The 19,193-nt window shown below is 35.2% G+C and overlaps 1 protein-coding gene across 1 annotated transcript in view; it reads left to right on the top strand.

Moving 5' to 3' along the window:
* Positions 1-1,312: 1,312 nt before the first annotated feature.
* Positions 1,313-19,193, top strand: part of LOC121322139 (partitioning defective 3 homolog B-like) — a 230,041-nt gene continuing 212,160 nt past the window's right edge. Inside the window, exon 1 of the mRNA XM_041261680.1 lies at positions 1,313-2,344. Coding sequence (XP_041117614.1) covers positions 2,228-2,344 — 117 coding nt within the window. The 5' untranslated portion in view covers positions 1,313-2,227. The remainder of the gene's footprint in view (positions 2,345-19,193) is intronic.

The raw sequence follows: 19,193 nt of genomic DNA, 5'->3' as shown, positions 1-19,193 counted from the left end.
TAAGACATTTTCAGTTTAAAAACTCAAAGGCATTTCAATTAATTTTGCAAATAAAGGAGAACATATCTGACCCTAACTTCTTCTAACAGGTTAAGGAGGCAAGTCAACACCATGTTTAGCTACTTTGAAATAAATTTCTCAGCGTTAACACATTTATTTTTTTTGCAGCTGTATCATGCCATCTGGCTATGCACTGTTGCTCTTCAGTACATGTCAATGTTATTCAATAACCAGCTTTAAATATAAATTACAGCACTACAACAATTAGGAAGTCACTCAACCATCATAATGAAATATTACAGCAATTAGAAATTTAAAATAATGCTGAACAGTCCTTACAGAAGCAGGGCATTGGAGTTAGCAGTGGGAAGCGAGGAAAGCAGCTTTCTGGGAACCCAAGTCAATAAATCAGAAAAAAAAGCAATTACAAACATTAAATTGTAGTGTACAGTACTGTATTATAGTACACTTTTTTTTTTCTTTTTGACCCCTGGCTTCTAATTTAAGCAATACCTAATATGCCAGAGCCCTCAAGGTATTACATCCAGAGCCTATTCTCTTGAGCAGGCTCAACGGTTTAATTATTCAACTGGAATAAAATTGCTTTAAAAGTTTCAAAGTAATTCGCTCCATGCTGCAAGCATTACAGCAATCACCTGAGGGGCCAATTTGCTGTTTCAGGGGAACCCAAAACCTTTTTTTTAGCATGAACCAAAAACATACAGTTCTTTAACGTTTCTAATTAGCATGCATATTGTTCTTGTTTAACATGGAGAAATGCTTCAAAACCAAATTACTATGTTGCTGTTGACCAGAAAATGAGCATCCTGGTTGGAATTTATTTATTTACAAAAAAAAAAAAAGTGCATCATCTTTAAAATGTAAAAGGTTGCATTTATTAAGCCTTTGCAATAGGGAACCTTTCCTTTGAAAGGAAGAAGGATGATGGTTATTTCTAGTTTTGAAACAGATTTACTATATTTTGCACCACTGCAAAATAAAACTGTTTTTTTTTCTGGAACAGTTTCAAAACACAAACATAATTTTCTAGAGTTTTAGCAAAAGAAAAAAAAAAGGAAAAGTTTTAACGGGCCAAATTAAAATTAAACCCGAAATGGTAAATTATAATTGAAAATTACATTATGAATTGATATAATAAATAATAGTAACTATTTGTTGCCCTATTTAAACCCACCAATGCCTTGACAATTTTGTGATAACACTTTTTTTTTTTTTTTTTACAGTTGTACAATACACATTGCTCTAGGCATTTGTTACTGTTGTGGTGTACTGTCCCTTTAAGAGTCTGAGCTGCTGGGTTGTTTGAATGTTTGGATTGTGGAGGAGTTTTGGCGAAACTGCAGAGTTTGGAAATTATCTACTTTATAATATATAAAACATTTAGAACACGTATTTCTGTCAACAAGCCAGCTTCTGGAACATATCTGAAAAAGAAATAAAAGAAAATCTGGGAAATCCAGAAAAGAAGGACTGGGAAAAATACAAAAGAGAAAGAAAAAGAGAAGGGGAAACTGGAATCTTACTAAGAGCGCTATAGGCTCCGTCTTCAAAGTCGCAGGCCGTCATATTAGAAATCCAACTACACAATGAGAAGAAAACACGTTTAAGTCATCGGGGATAAATTGAATTTTTATTTTAATTAAACCGCGTAGTGTACGCAACGTTTTCAAAGACTTGACTGTTTTGTTTTTGTACGGCACGTCGTAATGTTTTGAAAATAACAAGGAATAAATCGGACTATTATACTGTTTTTTTTTTTTTTTTTTTTTAATTGAAATCATGCAAATGAACAGGGTACTTTTGAATTTTTAAGTCCCATATAGGCTATACCAGTAATCTGAATGTAGTATAGTGTAATCATTTTCTTCCGGTTTTGGGATGTCACATGTTTTTTCAACGATAGTCTTTTTTTTTTTTTTTTTTTAAACAAAATCTGACAAACATAATTCAAAGTAGTTTGTATTAAACTGTCCTTCGGCTTGTTAGAAGTGTTTTTATTTTATTTTTTTAAAACGTTTCTAAAACAGTTTATATCTGTTGTTGTGCCTTGTAAGTGATGATTACACCTGTTGCTTCCCCTGTATCTAACATGAACTGATGACCCTAAGGCAACAGGGGGGGTGAATTTTACTGGCTGTATATTAGTTTATTTGGCATTGACAGTGTTTTGTATATATTCACGTTTGTTTATGAAAGTAAGCAGAAGATGAAAGTAACTGTGAGTTTTGGAAGGACTGGAGTGGTTGTCCCTTGCAGAGATGAGTGGACGGTCAGAGAGTTAATACAGCAAGCAACTCAAAGATACATTAAAACGCTGGAAAAGGTAAGTGTTGCAACTTGTTGTGAAAGCTGTAGGCCTTTCTTTTGCTGATAGTTAGTAAAATAACATACAGTAATAAGTCTTTTTTTTTTGACATTTACATTTGAAAATAATATAAAGTAGCCCCTTTAAAAATGACATACAGTAAATTCGTGCACCTGCGCCCTGCCTTACACAATGCCAGTCTGTGTTCTTAGCAGAATGCTGCCGCCCAATCCGGTGACTTCACCATCCACTCATGGTCTCCACCTGACTAAACGTTTAACACTAGAGTCTCTGCATGAATAACCAAGTGAGATTAATCTAACTCCTTGTTAAATCAGTGTACTGTAAGAGTCTCATTTCGAGTTTGTTTTGCAGCGTTTGAGTTTTGCTTATGGCTTGTCAGGTAACACGGATGAAAGGTAATTTGAGAGAGTTATGGTTACATAAAGGTGCAGTACCCCATACCATTTAAAAAATAGTTTTATATTAACATAGTGGCCGATTGTAAATACAATATGAGAGATTGTGGGTACATTCATGTAATAAGTTATCACTATCAGCATAACAAACATAATGTAAATAACTTGCTGGTGACAGACACACACCCACACCTGATCTGGGGATCCTGAAACTCTGTAGCCATTGACACACAAAATTAGGTCTTGATTGCTGTGATCTTTGAGCATGCTTGGACTGCTGTCAATACTTTTTTTTTCAGGTATGTATTAGCAACTCAGCTTGTGTTTATATTCCCATTAGTTGCAACTTTGCCCATAATTAGCAGTTTTTAGTAGTTTCCACAAACTCCTTTTGACATGTTTTCTTTTGAAATCCTTTTTACTTTATTTGCCAATAAAATGTCCTATCCAACCATTGCCCTTATTACAGTGGTGATATTTAGCTTTAGATGAATGTAAAAAAAAAATTATATATATATATATATATATATATATATATATATATATATATATATATATATATATATATATATATTCCTAAGTGTTAGTCTCCGAATAGTGTTAGTGGATATTGTCATTAAAGAAAGCAAGTTCTCTAACATCTAGAAATGTTACAGGAGTTCCATTGGACCAGCTTGCATGCTTTATCTCAATAATTAAAGTGGCAGACCTTAGTATTCATTACTTAGAAACACCCGCTGTAAGACAGTACTGTCTTGTAATTGATGCGAGGTAAAGCCTGTGGAAGTGTAAATTAACTGCAAAATAACTTGTTATTTTCTTTATTCTTCTGTCAAGGAAATAAGCAATCAATTACATAAAGTGTTGCATCCTAATCCTGTGCATTTTGTGACAATCTGTTGTGAAAAGTTGATATTTTCAAGCTCTGTTTAGCTCAGGAAGTAACATGCATTTAATCAGCGCTTACTAGGGCTGGCAATTAATCGTAGTTAACGTCTGCTTTTGGGAGATACATTTTTTAACATAGTTAATTGCACTCGTCTGTCTTGTCCCTCTTAGCATACCATAATTCATTTCTGCAGCACCATTTTAATACACTTGAGTGCACGAAACTGCATTAAATAGCAAATAGCACTCAAACTGAAGGACTTGTGAATGGGAAGTTTATTTAAAAAAAAAAAAAAAAATCAACTTTCTGACAGTTCATTGGCTAGAAAGAGGGTAACTTGTATCTCCTGGCAAAGTGAGTTCCATTATCACAGAAGTGCATCTAGTCTGCTGTACCACCTGTGTGCTAAAATACACTTTCTAGTAGTTTTCTACTACAGACAACAACAATACAACAAATTAAACCTGTCAGTTTCGACAGAGTACTCTTTCTGAAATTCAGGATCGTTGCAAACTCATGAATCAATCTAGTACAGTACTATATCCAGTGCTGTTGCAAAGTGGATAGCTACTGACTGTAGACCCATTAACATTGTGGCTTTGGTTTATTTCAATAACCACATTTATTTTAAACAATATTATTTACAATTATGGGGGATATAACCGTTACTCAGTGACTTTTGTTTTATTTAGGCAATTTCAAGTTATTAATAAAATATTATTATTATTATTATTATTATTATTATTATTATTATTATTATTATTATTATTATTATTTAAATGGAAATGAAAAACATCAGTTTATTAGTAAAGGAAACTGATCATTTTAAATGCAGTAAGATAAGTAATAAACTCCATTGTGATTTAGCAGTTGGTTCAAACAATTTACCAACAAATGCTGGATTGATTGTAAAAAAAAAAAAAAAAAAAAAAAAAAAAAAAAAATATAAAGAGGGACAAACAAGTAGGATGCAGAATCCAGAAATAGAAAAGCTTTTATGGTGGGTTGTTTTTTGGATGATAATAATATCTGTAATAAAACAAATGTAAATGAGATGGATGCAGTAGTTTGTATTAATTAAATATGCGATTAAAACCAAGATTCACTGAGATACATTTTTTTTTAAATCTCAAGATTAATCGTGATTCATTTAAATCACTTGACAGTCCTGGCGCATACACATGCAGACTTTATAATCTTGGACTGCATTAATCTGTAGGTTGAGTATGTGTAAAGAAGCGCAGAAGGATATATAGACTATAAGATATTGTATTATACAATACACAAAAGCAATCCGTAAGCTTAGAGGAGGCTATAGTGATATCATTTGGAGAAGATTCATGAAAACTCAGTGTGTGTGTGGCTGGCAGGCAGAGAGAGACACAACATTTGCAGATTTAGGAATAACATATTGATTTGTTCCAGGTTTGGTTATCTAAAGTTGCTGTATTTGCATTGCAGTAGTGACTGTTTGAGGTTTAAGGAAGTCTTTGAATTCTGGTGTCCCAGATAAAGGCCCACTTTACAACACCGTCTCTAATTATGCACAGCTCAATTAAAATAGATCAAAAGGAAAATTAATAAAAAGATGCACAGCGTACTGTGCTGCACCAGATTCACTTGTCTAGGCCCCCATTCTTGTCATAGTATCCTCATTATTCTGATCCATTGCAATTCCAGGCATATGGATTACATAAACTGCATATTCCTCCCTCCAGCGATTTACCCAAAATCTCCTTTATTGTGCCAGGGATATTGCCGTTAGTGAACCCAAAAAATGGGGACTGTTACACGCTGATCGTGTCTGTTCAATCGTCTCTCTGTCAAACTCTACATGGTAAATATGCTTTGATCTTGCAATAATCTCCTCCAAATCATACACTCTTGGCTTCCAGTAAATATTTTGGATTGCATTTGGCTATATTCCGCAAAAAACTTTGACAAATATGTTTGGGATGCAGTGAAAATTGCATACAATTCCAATCCGAATGATAGACTAAAGATAAAGCCAACCGAATATGAATCTTTTTTCTTCAATAAAAAAAGCATCGTCGGTCTCCTCACTAAGCCGGTGGCATTTTCGGGGGCTCATCTCGCACTTTGCTGCATGTAGATGGCTCATATTCACATCTCTTGATAATTTTAGTAAATAAATCAGAAGTTATGACAAGACCTACCTGATTGATTCTGACTGCCCTCAGTAGGGATAACCACAGCTTCATATTTGGTCTGGGTGTTCAGATGTTGATGAATGGTGCTGGCAATAGTACTAGTAGGCATACGCAAACACCAACTTGCATCCCTAAAATGTTTTTAACCTTTATTTCAGGACCCTGTTGCACTGGCCATGGTTTCATTGATACAGGGTTGTAGCATGAATATGTTTACCTATAATACTTAAACAATACTGATATATACATACTGATGTAATAAATCATTTAATTGAAATTATATAGTTTGTATTCTTTTATTAACCGTGACACTGGCCAAAGTCCAGTCCCCCATATAAGAACAAAGTTTATAAACTAGAGGGCCATTTGGCCTATCTTGCTCGTTTGATTGTTAGTAGCTTATTGATCCAAGAATCTCATCAAGCAGCTTCTTGAAGAATCCCAGGGTGTCAGCTTTCTTTCTTCAGTTAAAAAAAGTCCCTTGGGTCGAGATTGTCGATATCTTTTAGAATTTGGAATGCTTGAATCAGATTGCTGCATTGTTTTCTTTGTTCAAGACTGAATAGATTCAACTCTTAAGCCTGTCTGCATATGACATGCCTTTTAAACCCAGAATAATTCTGGTCTCTCTTCTTTGCACTCTTTCTAGAGCAGCAGTATCTTTTTTTGTAGCGAGGTTACCAGAATTGAACACAAAATTCTAGATGAGGTCTTACTAATGCATTGTAAAGTTTTAACATTACTTCCCTTGATTTAAATTCAGCACTTTTCAGTATATATCCGAGCATCTTGTTTATAGCTTCCCCACATTGTCTAGATGAAGACAATTCTGAGTCAGCATAAACTCCTAAAGTCTTTTTCATAGATTCCTTCTTCAATTTCAGTATTTCCCATATGATATTTATAATGCACATTTTATTGCCTGTGTGCAGTACCGTACATCCTTTTCTCTATTAAATGTCATTTGCCATGTGTCTGCCCAGTTCTGGATAACCTTTGTTGCTGCAACAATGTTTGCCACTCCTCCTATTTTTGTGTCATCTGCAAATTTAACTAGTGTGCTTACTATACCAGAATCTAAGTGATTAATGTAGATTAGGAAGAGCAGGGGACCTAATACGGATCCCTGTGGTACTCAACTGGTTACCTCACTCCATTTTGATCTTTAATCAGTACTTTCTGTTTTCTACATGTTAACAACTCCTTAATCCATGTGCATGCATTTCCTTGAATCCCTACTGTGTTCAGTTTGAGAATTAATCTTTCATGCAGGACTTTGTCAAATGCTTTCTGGAAATCTAAATAAACCATGTCATATGCTTCACCATGCTAGTAAGTTTAATGTTTTTTTTTATTTTTTTTTTTTACATTAAGCAGACCATTCTTCAAGTTCCCAAACAGTCAAAGGTTTTGTCAGAAAGTAGCAATGGGTTTACCAGGGGTCAGAATGGAAAACATTCCAGTGAAAGAATGTTGGAAGCTTAAGTATCTTTTGTCCCAGCAGAGGTGGCTGAATGAGATCTGAAGTTGCCTTTGATAATACAAATGTAGATGCTTGGTTAAGGGTTAGGGTGTGCTGGTTGAAAAACTCTGTGTTCACAGTGTTTGTTGTTAAATGGCCTGTGTTATACAACCAAAGTTTAGAGAGTGTTGATTGCGTAAGCTATCTGTTGTAGTAAAATAATTTAATGAAGTGATGTACGTTGTATAGTGTATCAATACTTGATATGGTATTTAATTTAAACATTTATTTTCAGTATTTATTTAAGTATTATAGGTAAACACACTCATGCTACAACCATGTATCAGTGAAACCATGGCTAGTGCAGCCAAATAGAGTATTGGTTGTGTAGAGCTATTTGTTGTAGCATCATGATTAAGTTGGGCATTTTATAATCCATGACAGCCTATTGTTCAAAAAGGTACAACTTCAAATATATCATTACAGTTGCATTTTTAGCATCCCTTTTAGTATAAGTATGCCTTTGCTTGCATTGCAAGTATGATGTAAACCTCTGCAATGGCAAATCAACTGGTTGGTGGTTTATTGCTATCCTTTTCCAGATCATACTGTTTGAACTGTTGGTTATCAAAGACACTTTGTGAAAAGTTGAACTGTGTATATTCTGTGCTGACTAGTCAGAAAAAAGCTTTTTTTTTTCTTTGTTTGTTCTTATGTTAAGTTTTGTTTAAAAGGGCATAAATTCCCCTGAGAAATTAGTCAAAATACATTTCTCAGTAAAATTAGTTGGTAGGAAATTTGCACATCATACAGATTATTAAATGAGACTCAGCCATAATTACTGTCCATATATTGTAATGATCATGTACAGTATCTGTGGAAACATCATGTAATTAATTGCATATTTTTGTAGTTATTTGGTGTGTTTGATATCTAACAGTGAACAGTAGTACATCACCTTTTAATATGCTTTTAATATGCTTAGCCTATTTACACCTTGTTACACCTTGTTGTGCTTTTGCAACTTTCAGGGCAGTACATAGCAAGTTCCCTTATCAACTGCATTTTTAAAATACCTTTTTATAGTTGTTGCTGTTTTTGGTATAATACATTGTAATCACTGCCACCAAGACAAAAAAGAGAAATATGCAACATATCTGGAGAATTGAACTACTCAACTTGCTATTGCTTTTTTCAATAATGAGTGCATTTATAACAAGAAACTGAAATAAGGAAATTAGCTAACAGGTCATGTGCATTTACTTAACATATATACTTAACTTTTCTGAATGCAGACACATATGGGTACTGTAATCCATATATATTTTTCACCTGCTGGCATGCCATATATTCTGGAGATGATCTATGTTTTTAATGTTTGCATTGCAAGACTGCAATAAAATACACATTTTTCTCAATCTAAATTTGCACTTATTTTGTCAAGCTGCAGGGGAATGCATCATGCTTTGTGCATAACCTTGGGGGGAGGGGGGGGGGGGGGGGGGGGTTATCTAGTTATGAAAAAGCAGTGTGGATCATTTGCCTTGGAACGATGGTAAATGGCAATGGTAAACTAGATCTATTGCTCCCTTTGTGAAACGATATTACTGCATACATTCTTCAGCCGTTTTCTCCTGGGTGCAATGCTGATGGTATTTCAGCTGTCCATCAATGCAGAAGACTGGGGAGATGGAACTATAAATTGCGCAAAGGGTCAGAGAAAAGACAAAACCCCAAAGCCACATTTACAGAGATTGGAGATTTCCCCAGTCCCCTGATTTAGGAGTGCTAACTGTGATTTAGCAAGCTAGGCTTTCAAGTGTGAATATCAAGGGCTGCCATCTGACGTTATTGTTATTATTATTATTATTATTTTTGTTATTTGTATTATATATATATATATATATTATTATTGTTCCTGGTGTTATCGTTTTATATAGATATAATTATATATATAATATATCCGGTATATATAATATTACAGTTATATACAACAGAGGTACCTGTCTTTTAGAGAATATATATATATATATTAATTAATTTTTTTTTTTTGTATTTTTTTAATTAAAGTCCCTTTTCCTTTCCAATTTAAGGATGAGCAAATATGTTATCGATCTCTACTTTGTATAGGCGTCTGGCTCTGAATTGTGTTATGTAGGCCACTATTGACAATAGGAGAACCACAGATATGTCTCCAGGCAGTGCTTGTCTCTTGCTCGGTCGTCATGGTGTAAGGCATAAATCAGCAGAGAGTTTAGATACCAGTCCTACGGAACGTGTCTGGAATGCTAGTGTTGTCAGGCCCATAAATCTGAATGTTTACAAAGGTGTTGTACTGTCTTGCTAGGCCTGAAATAAGATTTTTTTTCCACTCGTGTTTTTTTTCTGAGGTCGTGTTAAATTGCACCCGTGCTGTGGTAATCATTTTGATGGTGAATTACAGTACTGAGGCCTGCAGGACAAATAATTTTAAAAGCCTCTTCCAATGATTGTGTAATCCAGGTATGAGAGGAGATTTATGAAAATAAATAGCTCTTTGTTCCTTTGATACAGTGGATTCCTAATGATTGATCACGTCCTTCTGTTTTTGTTTACTAGTTCAGGGTTTTCTTATCCATGCTCCTAAATGGCAGTGGCACAGACCATCTGAAATGATGCCCCACGTATTTAATTTAAGTTGCAGGAAAGGATTTTACTCTATTTTGGGAATATTGTTAAACTCCCACTTATTACTTGACCGGTGCTCATTAGAGACCACTCCCTTTCCAACTGGCAGAACATTATGTTTAGCCCAGTGGATGTCTATGGTATGTGTGCGCCATTTCTTTCACATGCAAACTGAATAATCCAGAAGTGTCAAAGAAAAGTGTAAATGTTAACATCTGTATGAAGGTTCAACTATCATTAAGATAAAAATAGGTCTAACCTATTTAATGACATTCTCAGCATCTGACATCAGCAAACCTTTGGTCCTCTATAACAATGTTCTTGTAAACTATATTGTATCTGCTTCCCAGTTTAATAATTGATGTGAGTGATAATCACTATCAGTCCCTCCTGCTACTCTTCAGCAGATTAGAGGCTTTCATCCTTAATTTGGCACAAACAGAACGCAAAGTCTTATGACTTCACTGGGCTGTCATTTCAAACTGTATGAAACTTGGATGAGTTGAGAGTGTGTATTTTTGCTGCAGTTTCCTTGTGAAATAGTCTGATTTCAATATAAAACATGTGTAACTGGTTGTGAAAGCATGTGTGGGTGGATAGGGATTAGTTTTGTTAGTTTTCCCCCCTCTGAAAGCTGTAGTGAGTCAGTGGGGTACTGAGTAATGATAGAATGGTAGTGCAACAAAAAGTACCAAGTTATTTCCCTGCAATCAAGTCAAGTATTTTACTGAGATGTAAATCCTTGATCTCTGTTTATTCAGTTTAGCTTGTGTGCACACCATCAGCTTAATTTGCAATTCCCAAATATAATTTATTTTTTAAGAAATACATTGTACACAGGTACTGTAGTTCAAAAGAATTATAATTCAGAACACACTATTGGAAGGCTTCTCACTGCTTGGTATTATACCTACTTGTTTCAACATGGGCTAGTGAAATAAAAACTTCTGTACCAGAAACAAATATGTAAAAGACAAAACAACTGTTCACACTTTTAACCAATTACCACATGCGTTTACGCACACATGCTTCTCATTCTTTTGACATTGTTTCCCTCTCATTCTTTTGACATTGAGAAACCCAATAGCCTGTTCAGGCTATTTCAGTTGTGATAGTACAGCAGCTGTGGGGACCCCGCTGCTATTCTACTGCCTGCAGAACCAACACAGGAATCTCGCTAGGGTGTAAGTGAGTTTAATATACAAAAGTCAACAGCTTGACATGCACAGCCTGATCTTTTTATATGAAGTCTGTGAACGGTTGTAATAATGGAGTACACTTCTGCTTATTAAAAGCTGTGTGCATCAGTTGAGCTTTTACTGGTGTCGGGACATTGTTTTATAGTTTTCGTTTAAATATAATACTAATTGGAACAAGGTGACCTGTAATGCTGTTAAATTAAAATAGAAAAAATTAAACCAGTTTTTATGAAAGATATGTCCACTCCCTCAGATGGTTTTCATGCTTGATTTATAACAGTTTTTGCCTCATTTTTTCATATATTCTTATACCAAAAGTGTTTTTTTAATTATTATTTTAAATATAACCTTTTCTAATGCGCACCCTTAAACTTCTGGTGGTCTCATCAACAGTGCGAAAGCCTTCAGTGCATCGCATCACGTCATGCCGCTCTGAATTTTCACAAAGGACAAGGGAATTTTGCCTGCAAGTGATGGACGAAAATGAACCGTTTACCATGCGGGTTATTTCTGCTTTCATAGAACTACAATGTATTTGCAGAAATATACTTGCCTGTTGGCTCATTGACACATGGCTTGTTTTCAGGTGATTCCCCCCCCCTCCCCCACTTTTCAACGTTTTTTTTTTTTTTTTATGTGAGCGCCATCTTTATAAAAAACCTTAAGCGTGTAGTATGTTCTTTAGCACTCCAAGATGAGAGGAATATTAAAGGACATTAAAATGTGGATGCAATGGGTCTTTAGAATGATGTTAAGTACAAAGGTTTCTGATCGAGTCACAGCCCTGAGAAGATGGTTCAGATGACAGCAGTGCCTAATATAAGAACAGTTTTTGACTGATTTTTTTATTGGCTAAAGTACTTTTTATTCTGCTTAATGTATTGGATTTTGCATGTTACACTGCTAGTATGTTGGTACAGTCACTTCCACGTACAGCACAGTGTAATTAATTTTTATTGGACCTTGTGTTGCCAGAGATGCATCCTAATGAGATTTTGCCAGATGGTTTTAAATAATAGTATTAATAAAAATGGGGATCTGCAGTACAGTGAATTGTTTATTTAAAGACAGTGGGAGGTAGGGGGCTGGGGGATACAACTTTTTAAATAGAGCAAAACATTAAACAGAACAGTCAATTGTGTACAGCTTATGAATACTAAAGAATGAAAAGGTGCATGTGTAATAAAATGGAAAACTTCTCTCCCTTTCAGTGTGACCTCATCACCCATTCCTTCTGGACTAATTATTTGACATCTTATAAATACCCTGCCCGTTATTGGAGGCGATGTGTTACTTGGTATGAACTATATGACAAACAGTATTCCGAGGAATAATTACATACATTTATTAAAACATTCAATAAATAAAACGCCCAGGGCCAACTTGTAAATAACTTAACATTATACTGCTGGAACTTCTAATTATGGCAGATGCCTTTTTTTTCTAAATATGATATGTCTTTAGGATTTATGCTAATATTCCTGATTACTATTTTTCTCTTTTTTTTTTTTTTTTTTTTTTTTTTGGCTTTGAAATCAAAAACACATTAGTTTTGCCAGTGAGTCTCGGGGGTAATATGCAAGATAATTAAAATACAACTTTAGAATCAATAAACAGTGCCTGTTGTAGTTACAGTGTGTGTGTGTAGTTTGGCGATATTATGATGGGTAAAAAATGTAAACAGCCTTTTAGGACCTTCCTCCCATGACCTTTTCCTTAAAGGGTGAAAAGAACAGATACTGGGAGAGGAATGCATTCTTATTTCCATTTGGCTACACATGGGACAGTATAACCTTTACATATGTGCTAACAATTCACTTCAAAACAAGCTGATGTATTCCCCTGTGATAAAACAGTTACAGATTAAGGTCAATTTGAAATAATTTCATTTGCATGACTCGTTTAATTTGTTAAAAGAAAAGCTTATAAAATAATTTATGGTATTACAACAGATATTTCTAGGTTTTGACTAATAAAACACCCAAAAAATCAATAAAGTTGTTATTTTTCGTCTACAAAAAGTATTCCAATTAAAAAATGGAATAAAAAAAGCACATAAGTGGCAGCTGAATACAAACTACATGTATTCTAAATAGGGAATCTGACCTTTGTATTGCTACAGTAAGTTAAATTTGTAGGTTCAGTAAATGATTAATTTAATAATTCTAGTTTTCTAGTATTTTCATGAATACCTTTAAGAACACACACAGGGTTCCTCCTCATTGGCCTGTTGTGTTGAGGTAGGTTTGTTTCAATACAGGTTGTACTGTAACTGTCTTCTTAAAAATGCTCCCCAACTGCCTGGTGGATTATAAGAGAAATTGGCTTTGTAATGGGTTGGTACCATATTTTTATTTTTATTTGATATTGTAGATAACTCTTTATCTGGTTCGCCGGCTAGAGTAGATATTATGAAACCCTTGCTACTGTATGACGTTTTAATTAAACGTGGATATTCATTTCTAGATTATTCTATCAGTGTTTGAGACCTGTTACCTCTTTTGAACTTTTCAGTTAGTTATATTCTCCCTCGAAAATGTACTTTCTTTCTTAAATCTGGCTTCCAGTTTATCTTACAAAGAATATGCATTTTGAATGCAAAAGGGTGATTGGTGAAGTTGGTTTGGAAACGCCTTCATGAATGACTTGATGAATTCAAACCCAAAGATCTTTTACTCAGTGTGCTTTAGAGTGCCAACTGTGATGGTGAACACCTGCACAATAGTAATTGGATTGGGGCCACTAGAACTAGAACAATGACTTTCGATCACGTGCAATCTTGTTATACTTGAACCGACAACCAAGTGAAAACAAAACAAAAAAAACTTTTAAATCTCATTGACAATCAACTGAATCTCCTGGCTCCTGTTTTATCATTTGCTGTATTTTAAAATGATGTGTTGCAGAAGCAACTGGCATTTAGATAATGCCGTCGCCACCACAATATTAATCAGTTATTTGTATAGATAGTATAATTGATATCCAAGCTATAACATGCAAAGGTTACCATTATTGCTGTGTGGCTGGTGGTTTGGACAGCATGCAAATAATGAAGTGTCCCAGCTATTCTGCTCGTACTGTTCTTCAGATTTATGTAGCTATTGTATTGCCTGCAAATGAGTACATCTCTCATTCAGGCTTGTGTGTCGTGGTTCAAAGCTACGACTCCTTTGTAATCATTCTGTTACCTCCAGATATAGCAGATAAAGCTGCTGCTGAGTGCAGTGCTGTTAATTACCAGATTTGCTTATCATAGAAGTTTCTGTATCATTTTGTTATGCTAATCCTGTGACTATGCATGTTGTTGCTCTATAATTATGTGTATAATTTGTTTCTGGATTAAAAAGTAATACGTTTAAAGTAAATTATAATGCATGTCTTTTAATGCTGTTATTTTTAGGAAAGCACTGTACTAGGTGGTACTTAATACTGCAATTTTGGAGAATTTACACTCTAAATGTTTAATTAAAATAACTTGTGTTTTGATGTTGACACGCTGATATAGGGGGAGCTTATATTCTATGTTTTTGTAAATTCACGTCTAGCTTTTTCAGTATACTGACTTTGTACATTTCGATGTTATAAAAAATGCTTTATAGATATACAGGTATACCCTTTTTCACCCTTTTTTAAAAGTCCATTTTGATTAATTAAGTCAAATGTGTACATAACAACAACAACAAAAAAAATCAACATTGTAGTGAAAATTAGAAGTTGATTCTAATTTTTCAGAAAACTGTTTAACCTAAGTAAACATTTATAAACACTCTGCAGAAAACTGTCCTTAAAACAGTCTTAAAATTTTTGTAAATAGGACCCATTGACTTCATACTTGGTACACAAATGTATTCTGTGATTCTCTAGGTCAAGTTCAGTTGAGGGTACCATGCAAGAAAAATATACTGTTTTGTGGCAGTAGTATTACAAAGCTTCTGCACTATCAGGACCTCACAACTTGGAGGTCATTTGAAGCACTGACTTTGTCTTTGTAGGGTTGTATAAACACAGCAGATTAAATGATGTAGAAATTAAGCTATGACCCAATATTGCTGCCATTTAAAAATTAAATAAAAAAAAAAGCTGTTTCACTGCCACATTGTTGGGCGCTCAGTTGAGACTTGCTGCCTGCTAGGTTTGGTTGAGAGGAAGGGCAGCAAGTGATTGACTGTGCCAGTCCTCAATCAGCAGGTGGACGGGTTTCGACTGCGTGTCCGTCAGCCGCGTTTCAACTCCAACTCCCATGTCTCTATCTTGCATATCACCGGTTACCCACACACTTGACACGAGTAACCTGTCACATACCCTCTCTGAGATTTTGACATTTTTGTTTCAGTAAATTAATAACTCAAACAATTCAATATTTTCTAAATATGTGATGTTTCCATTTTATAAAAATAACCATTTTGCATGCGCATATCAATTATGGAGACTATTGGCCACTAGAGTTTTAATAAAGAAAAGACACGATTGGTCGTATTGGCAGCATAGCGACAGCGGCCTATCGCCAAGCCCAATGATTGATTCTGTTGAAGTTAGACTCGGAGCAAAGGCAGCAAATAACTGAATTTAAAATAATAACAGTAATAAAATTAATAATAATACCTCCAGCACATTAGAAAAGAAATCCAAAAAGTTTTAAAAAACACTTGTCATTTAATGACTGTAACTTGAAGAAGCAGGGAATTTACTTGGAGACAACTTGTCATTGACTTACCGAGTTTTATCTCGGAAAGACTGTTCTCACTTTACAATTTTACATATTCATTGTATCTGAGGTCTTATTCCACTATAACTGTAGTTTATAATGTAACATTTGACATTTACTCTGTAACATATCAAAGTTTCTTCTCATTACTGATTTTATAAATGAGGAACAGTCTTGAAACTGACAAAGCATCTGGAGAAGATTGTTTCTACTTCCCTGAACAAATTAGGGACAGCAGCCATTGTATCCCTGTGGAACAGATAGAAACTCTACCAGACTTGTCATGCCAAATCCGGGCTGTCTTGACCACCATGGTGGCTCAACACCCTATAACAGTGTTATATGGCAGATACGGTATCAACCCCCGTAAAGCTGTCTTCAAATAGCAGACGTGCTATAAAGTTTTTCTGCATACTCTGCAGCTGGGACTGATGCAAATGAGAGTTTATACAGCATGACGTGACCTGTGGGAGGAAGTTATTGTGAGTCTTTCAGGAAGTTATCAGGTTGATCAAAAAGGCCAGCTAATTACAAAGACAAATGCAGACTGGCCCTTCACTGCTGTTTTTTTTTTCATTAAATAGAGCTTTGTCAAAATAGGAATGTTACGTAGGCTGCCAAATGAAACGATTTCCTTGAGAACACAATGCTTCAAACCTGGAGGTTGAGTGTCAAACTATGCTGCTTTAAAAACAAATATCAATGCATTGTCGAATGTTTTGTTTCTTTTGGCCATAACCTTGGAACCTTCAATATTGAAAGTGGCATACATACTGTCATTTAGGCTAAATCATACACACAATAAACATACACTCATGCCTTTTGCACATGCATCAGATATAAACATGCTTCCTTCTTGAACAATACCTTTTAAAATATAAAGTTGTCTTGTCTGCACATGTAGTCTTTAACAACCCTCACGAGTTGCACAGTAAACCTGAGTCCATTTCAAGCCAGTGCAGTTGTACAGCTATATTAATTGCACATATACATTCCATACTAATACATAGTATAATTTAATAAAACAGTGAATTACACATTTTGATAATATTTAATATAGGAACCAGCCATGCAAAGTGACTTTGTAATCGCCCTGCACAGTATGTACTGCTTGTAATAACTACAGTATGTCCTGTTTGACAGACCTGATGCCTGTTTTTTTTTTTTTTTTTTTTTTTTCTTTTTCTATACTGAGCGTGGCAAAAGGTGTATTTGAGATCTTTACTATCTGGGGCTGTTCTGTCTCTTTGATGGTTTGTTATTATCTTGAGATACGCTTTTGCAAAATGGCTTGATTCCTGTGAAAATATAACTTTTTTTTCCATCTTCTATCATGTAAAACATGGTATAACTGACAATTTTTTGTACTTTTTTGTAGCAGCTGTTTGTTCTGTGTTTTTTAGTAGTTACATAAACTTAACAAGAATAACAGCAGGCATTATGAATATATATAGTTTATGTATGTAGTACCAGCAACATTGTATTGCCTTTCAAACTATTTTATTATGCACTTAATCACACCTAATTTTACATACCCTAGAGATTACTGTTTTTCTCTTTTTTTGGCTGTGAAATCACAAACAAATTTAGTTTTGTCACGGAGTCCTAAGACGTAATATCCAGTGTAATTATAATGCAACTTGAGAATTAATAAACAGTGCCTGCTGTAGTTATAAGGTGTGGGTGTGTGTATTTAATTATACTTCTGAGAAATTACAATAGGCAAAAAAGGTAAACAGCTTTTTAGGACCTTCTTACCATGACATTTGCTTCCAGGTTCAATTTCTCCAGCCTTCAATTACAATCTGAAAAAATATAGTAAACAGTTTGATTTGTTCTTATGGTAATTTGTACTGTTTGCATCTGTATTGAAATTGCAATATAACCAAGAGTGGCACACAAAACCTGACTTAGGTTAGTCAAAGTAAGCAATATTGTGTGTGTGTGTGTGTGTGAGTGTATACAACACATTTTACTATTATTTTTAATTGAGTGACCAATTATTATTTTCATTTATTTTCCCCCAATTTGGAATGTCTAGTTGTGTTTTTTTTTTCTCCTCCGCGCAGCGAGTCCCCACACAGCGCAGGCGTTCTGAGGGAGTGTCCTCTGGTCTCACAAGCTTAAAGCCAGACTCTCTCTTTTACGCCGATCAATCCAGAGCGGAGGGGGGGGGGGGTTCCGATCCCGGAGAACATCAGCCCTGCTTTTCATCCATGTCTGGCCAGTAGGGTTCGCTGTTGCGCGATGAGGCGAAGCAATCCCTGCAGGTTTCCAATCCCCACCCCTGGAGTGTCGGTAGAGTTCGGCCTCTTTGCACAGCCCAGACGCGAACTGGCAGCATCCAAGCTGTATGACTCAACCTGTGCTCCCAGCAGCAGCACTTTAACTGGATGAATCACTCAGGGACCCCTATACAAAACATTTTTAACCCCTTAATTGTATGGCAGTGTAAGCTGTAGATCCCTTGGCATTCAGTAGCATTTGTTCTAGAATTAGATTTAGTGATGCGATAAATAACTATTTGAGCCGCAAACAGCACTGAATTGGTCTTTGCAGGATTGGGGTGAAAATCAGATTAGGCTAGTTTGCCTCATTGCACTCCAGCAACCAGTACTGGCCAGAAGGCACTTGACGAGTAGAGCAGGGAGGGCCTGAACCTCCATGCTTCATCAGCTTGGTAACATTTGTTCCTTAGGGGTCTCACTGTGGGAACTGAGGTTTTCAGTAAATCTTCAGTCCTCTTGAATGCTAAATTGACTGCAGCACTGAGGCAATGTTTGAATTGGGCATTTCAAATTGGGTAGAAAAAGCAAGGTTAAAATTGATCCAAGAAACTAAATTTGAACACATTTTTATATTAGTATTTCTCTCTGTGTGTGGTCTACAGTCCTCTAGGTATTGAGCTGAGGCCAAAGCTGATTTAAACACAGGGTCTCTGGGGGTGAATTTTTTTCAACTAGCAACAGTACTGGTACTGCACTTATGGAGGTGTAATAGAGTTAAGACAGATCATTGTGTCATTTGCTCTTTTGGACTGCATTGGCTTCGTTATATATAGTGAAATTACAATGTCAACAGAGTCCAGAAACATCTAGTTGTTGTGTTTTTTTTTTTGTTTTTTTTTTAATTGTATTTATTAAATGATTTTAAGTTCCCATAATCTCAGACTTACCTGTTTAATACTGTTTTAAGCTCCTTGGTGAAAAGTAGTTTTGTATGAATGTGTTAAAGTATAATTTTGCCAGGAGATAAGAGTACAATTAATGTTCCCATTCTCAACACCTTCCGTCTCTCTGTCTGTACTTTCAGTATTTCACTGTCGGCTTAGGACGTATCTTTGTTTGCCTGTCAG

Source organism: Polyodon spathula, chromosome 10 (genome assembly GCF_017654505.1).
Source record: "Polyodon spathula isolate WHYD16114869_AA chromosome 10, ASM1765450v1, whole genome shotgun sequence".
Taxonomy (NCBI): Eukaryota; Metazoa; Chordata; class Actinopteri; order Acipenseriformes; family Polyodontidae; genus Polyodon; species Polyodon spathula.
Note: the sequence above shows the minus strand (reverse complement) of the source record. Positions and strands in the feature narration are given on the sequence as shown.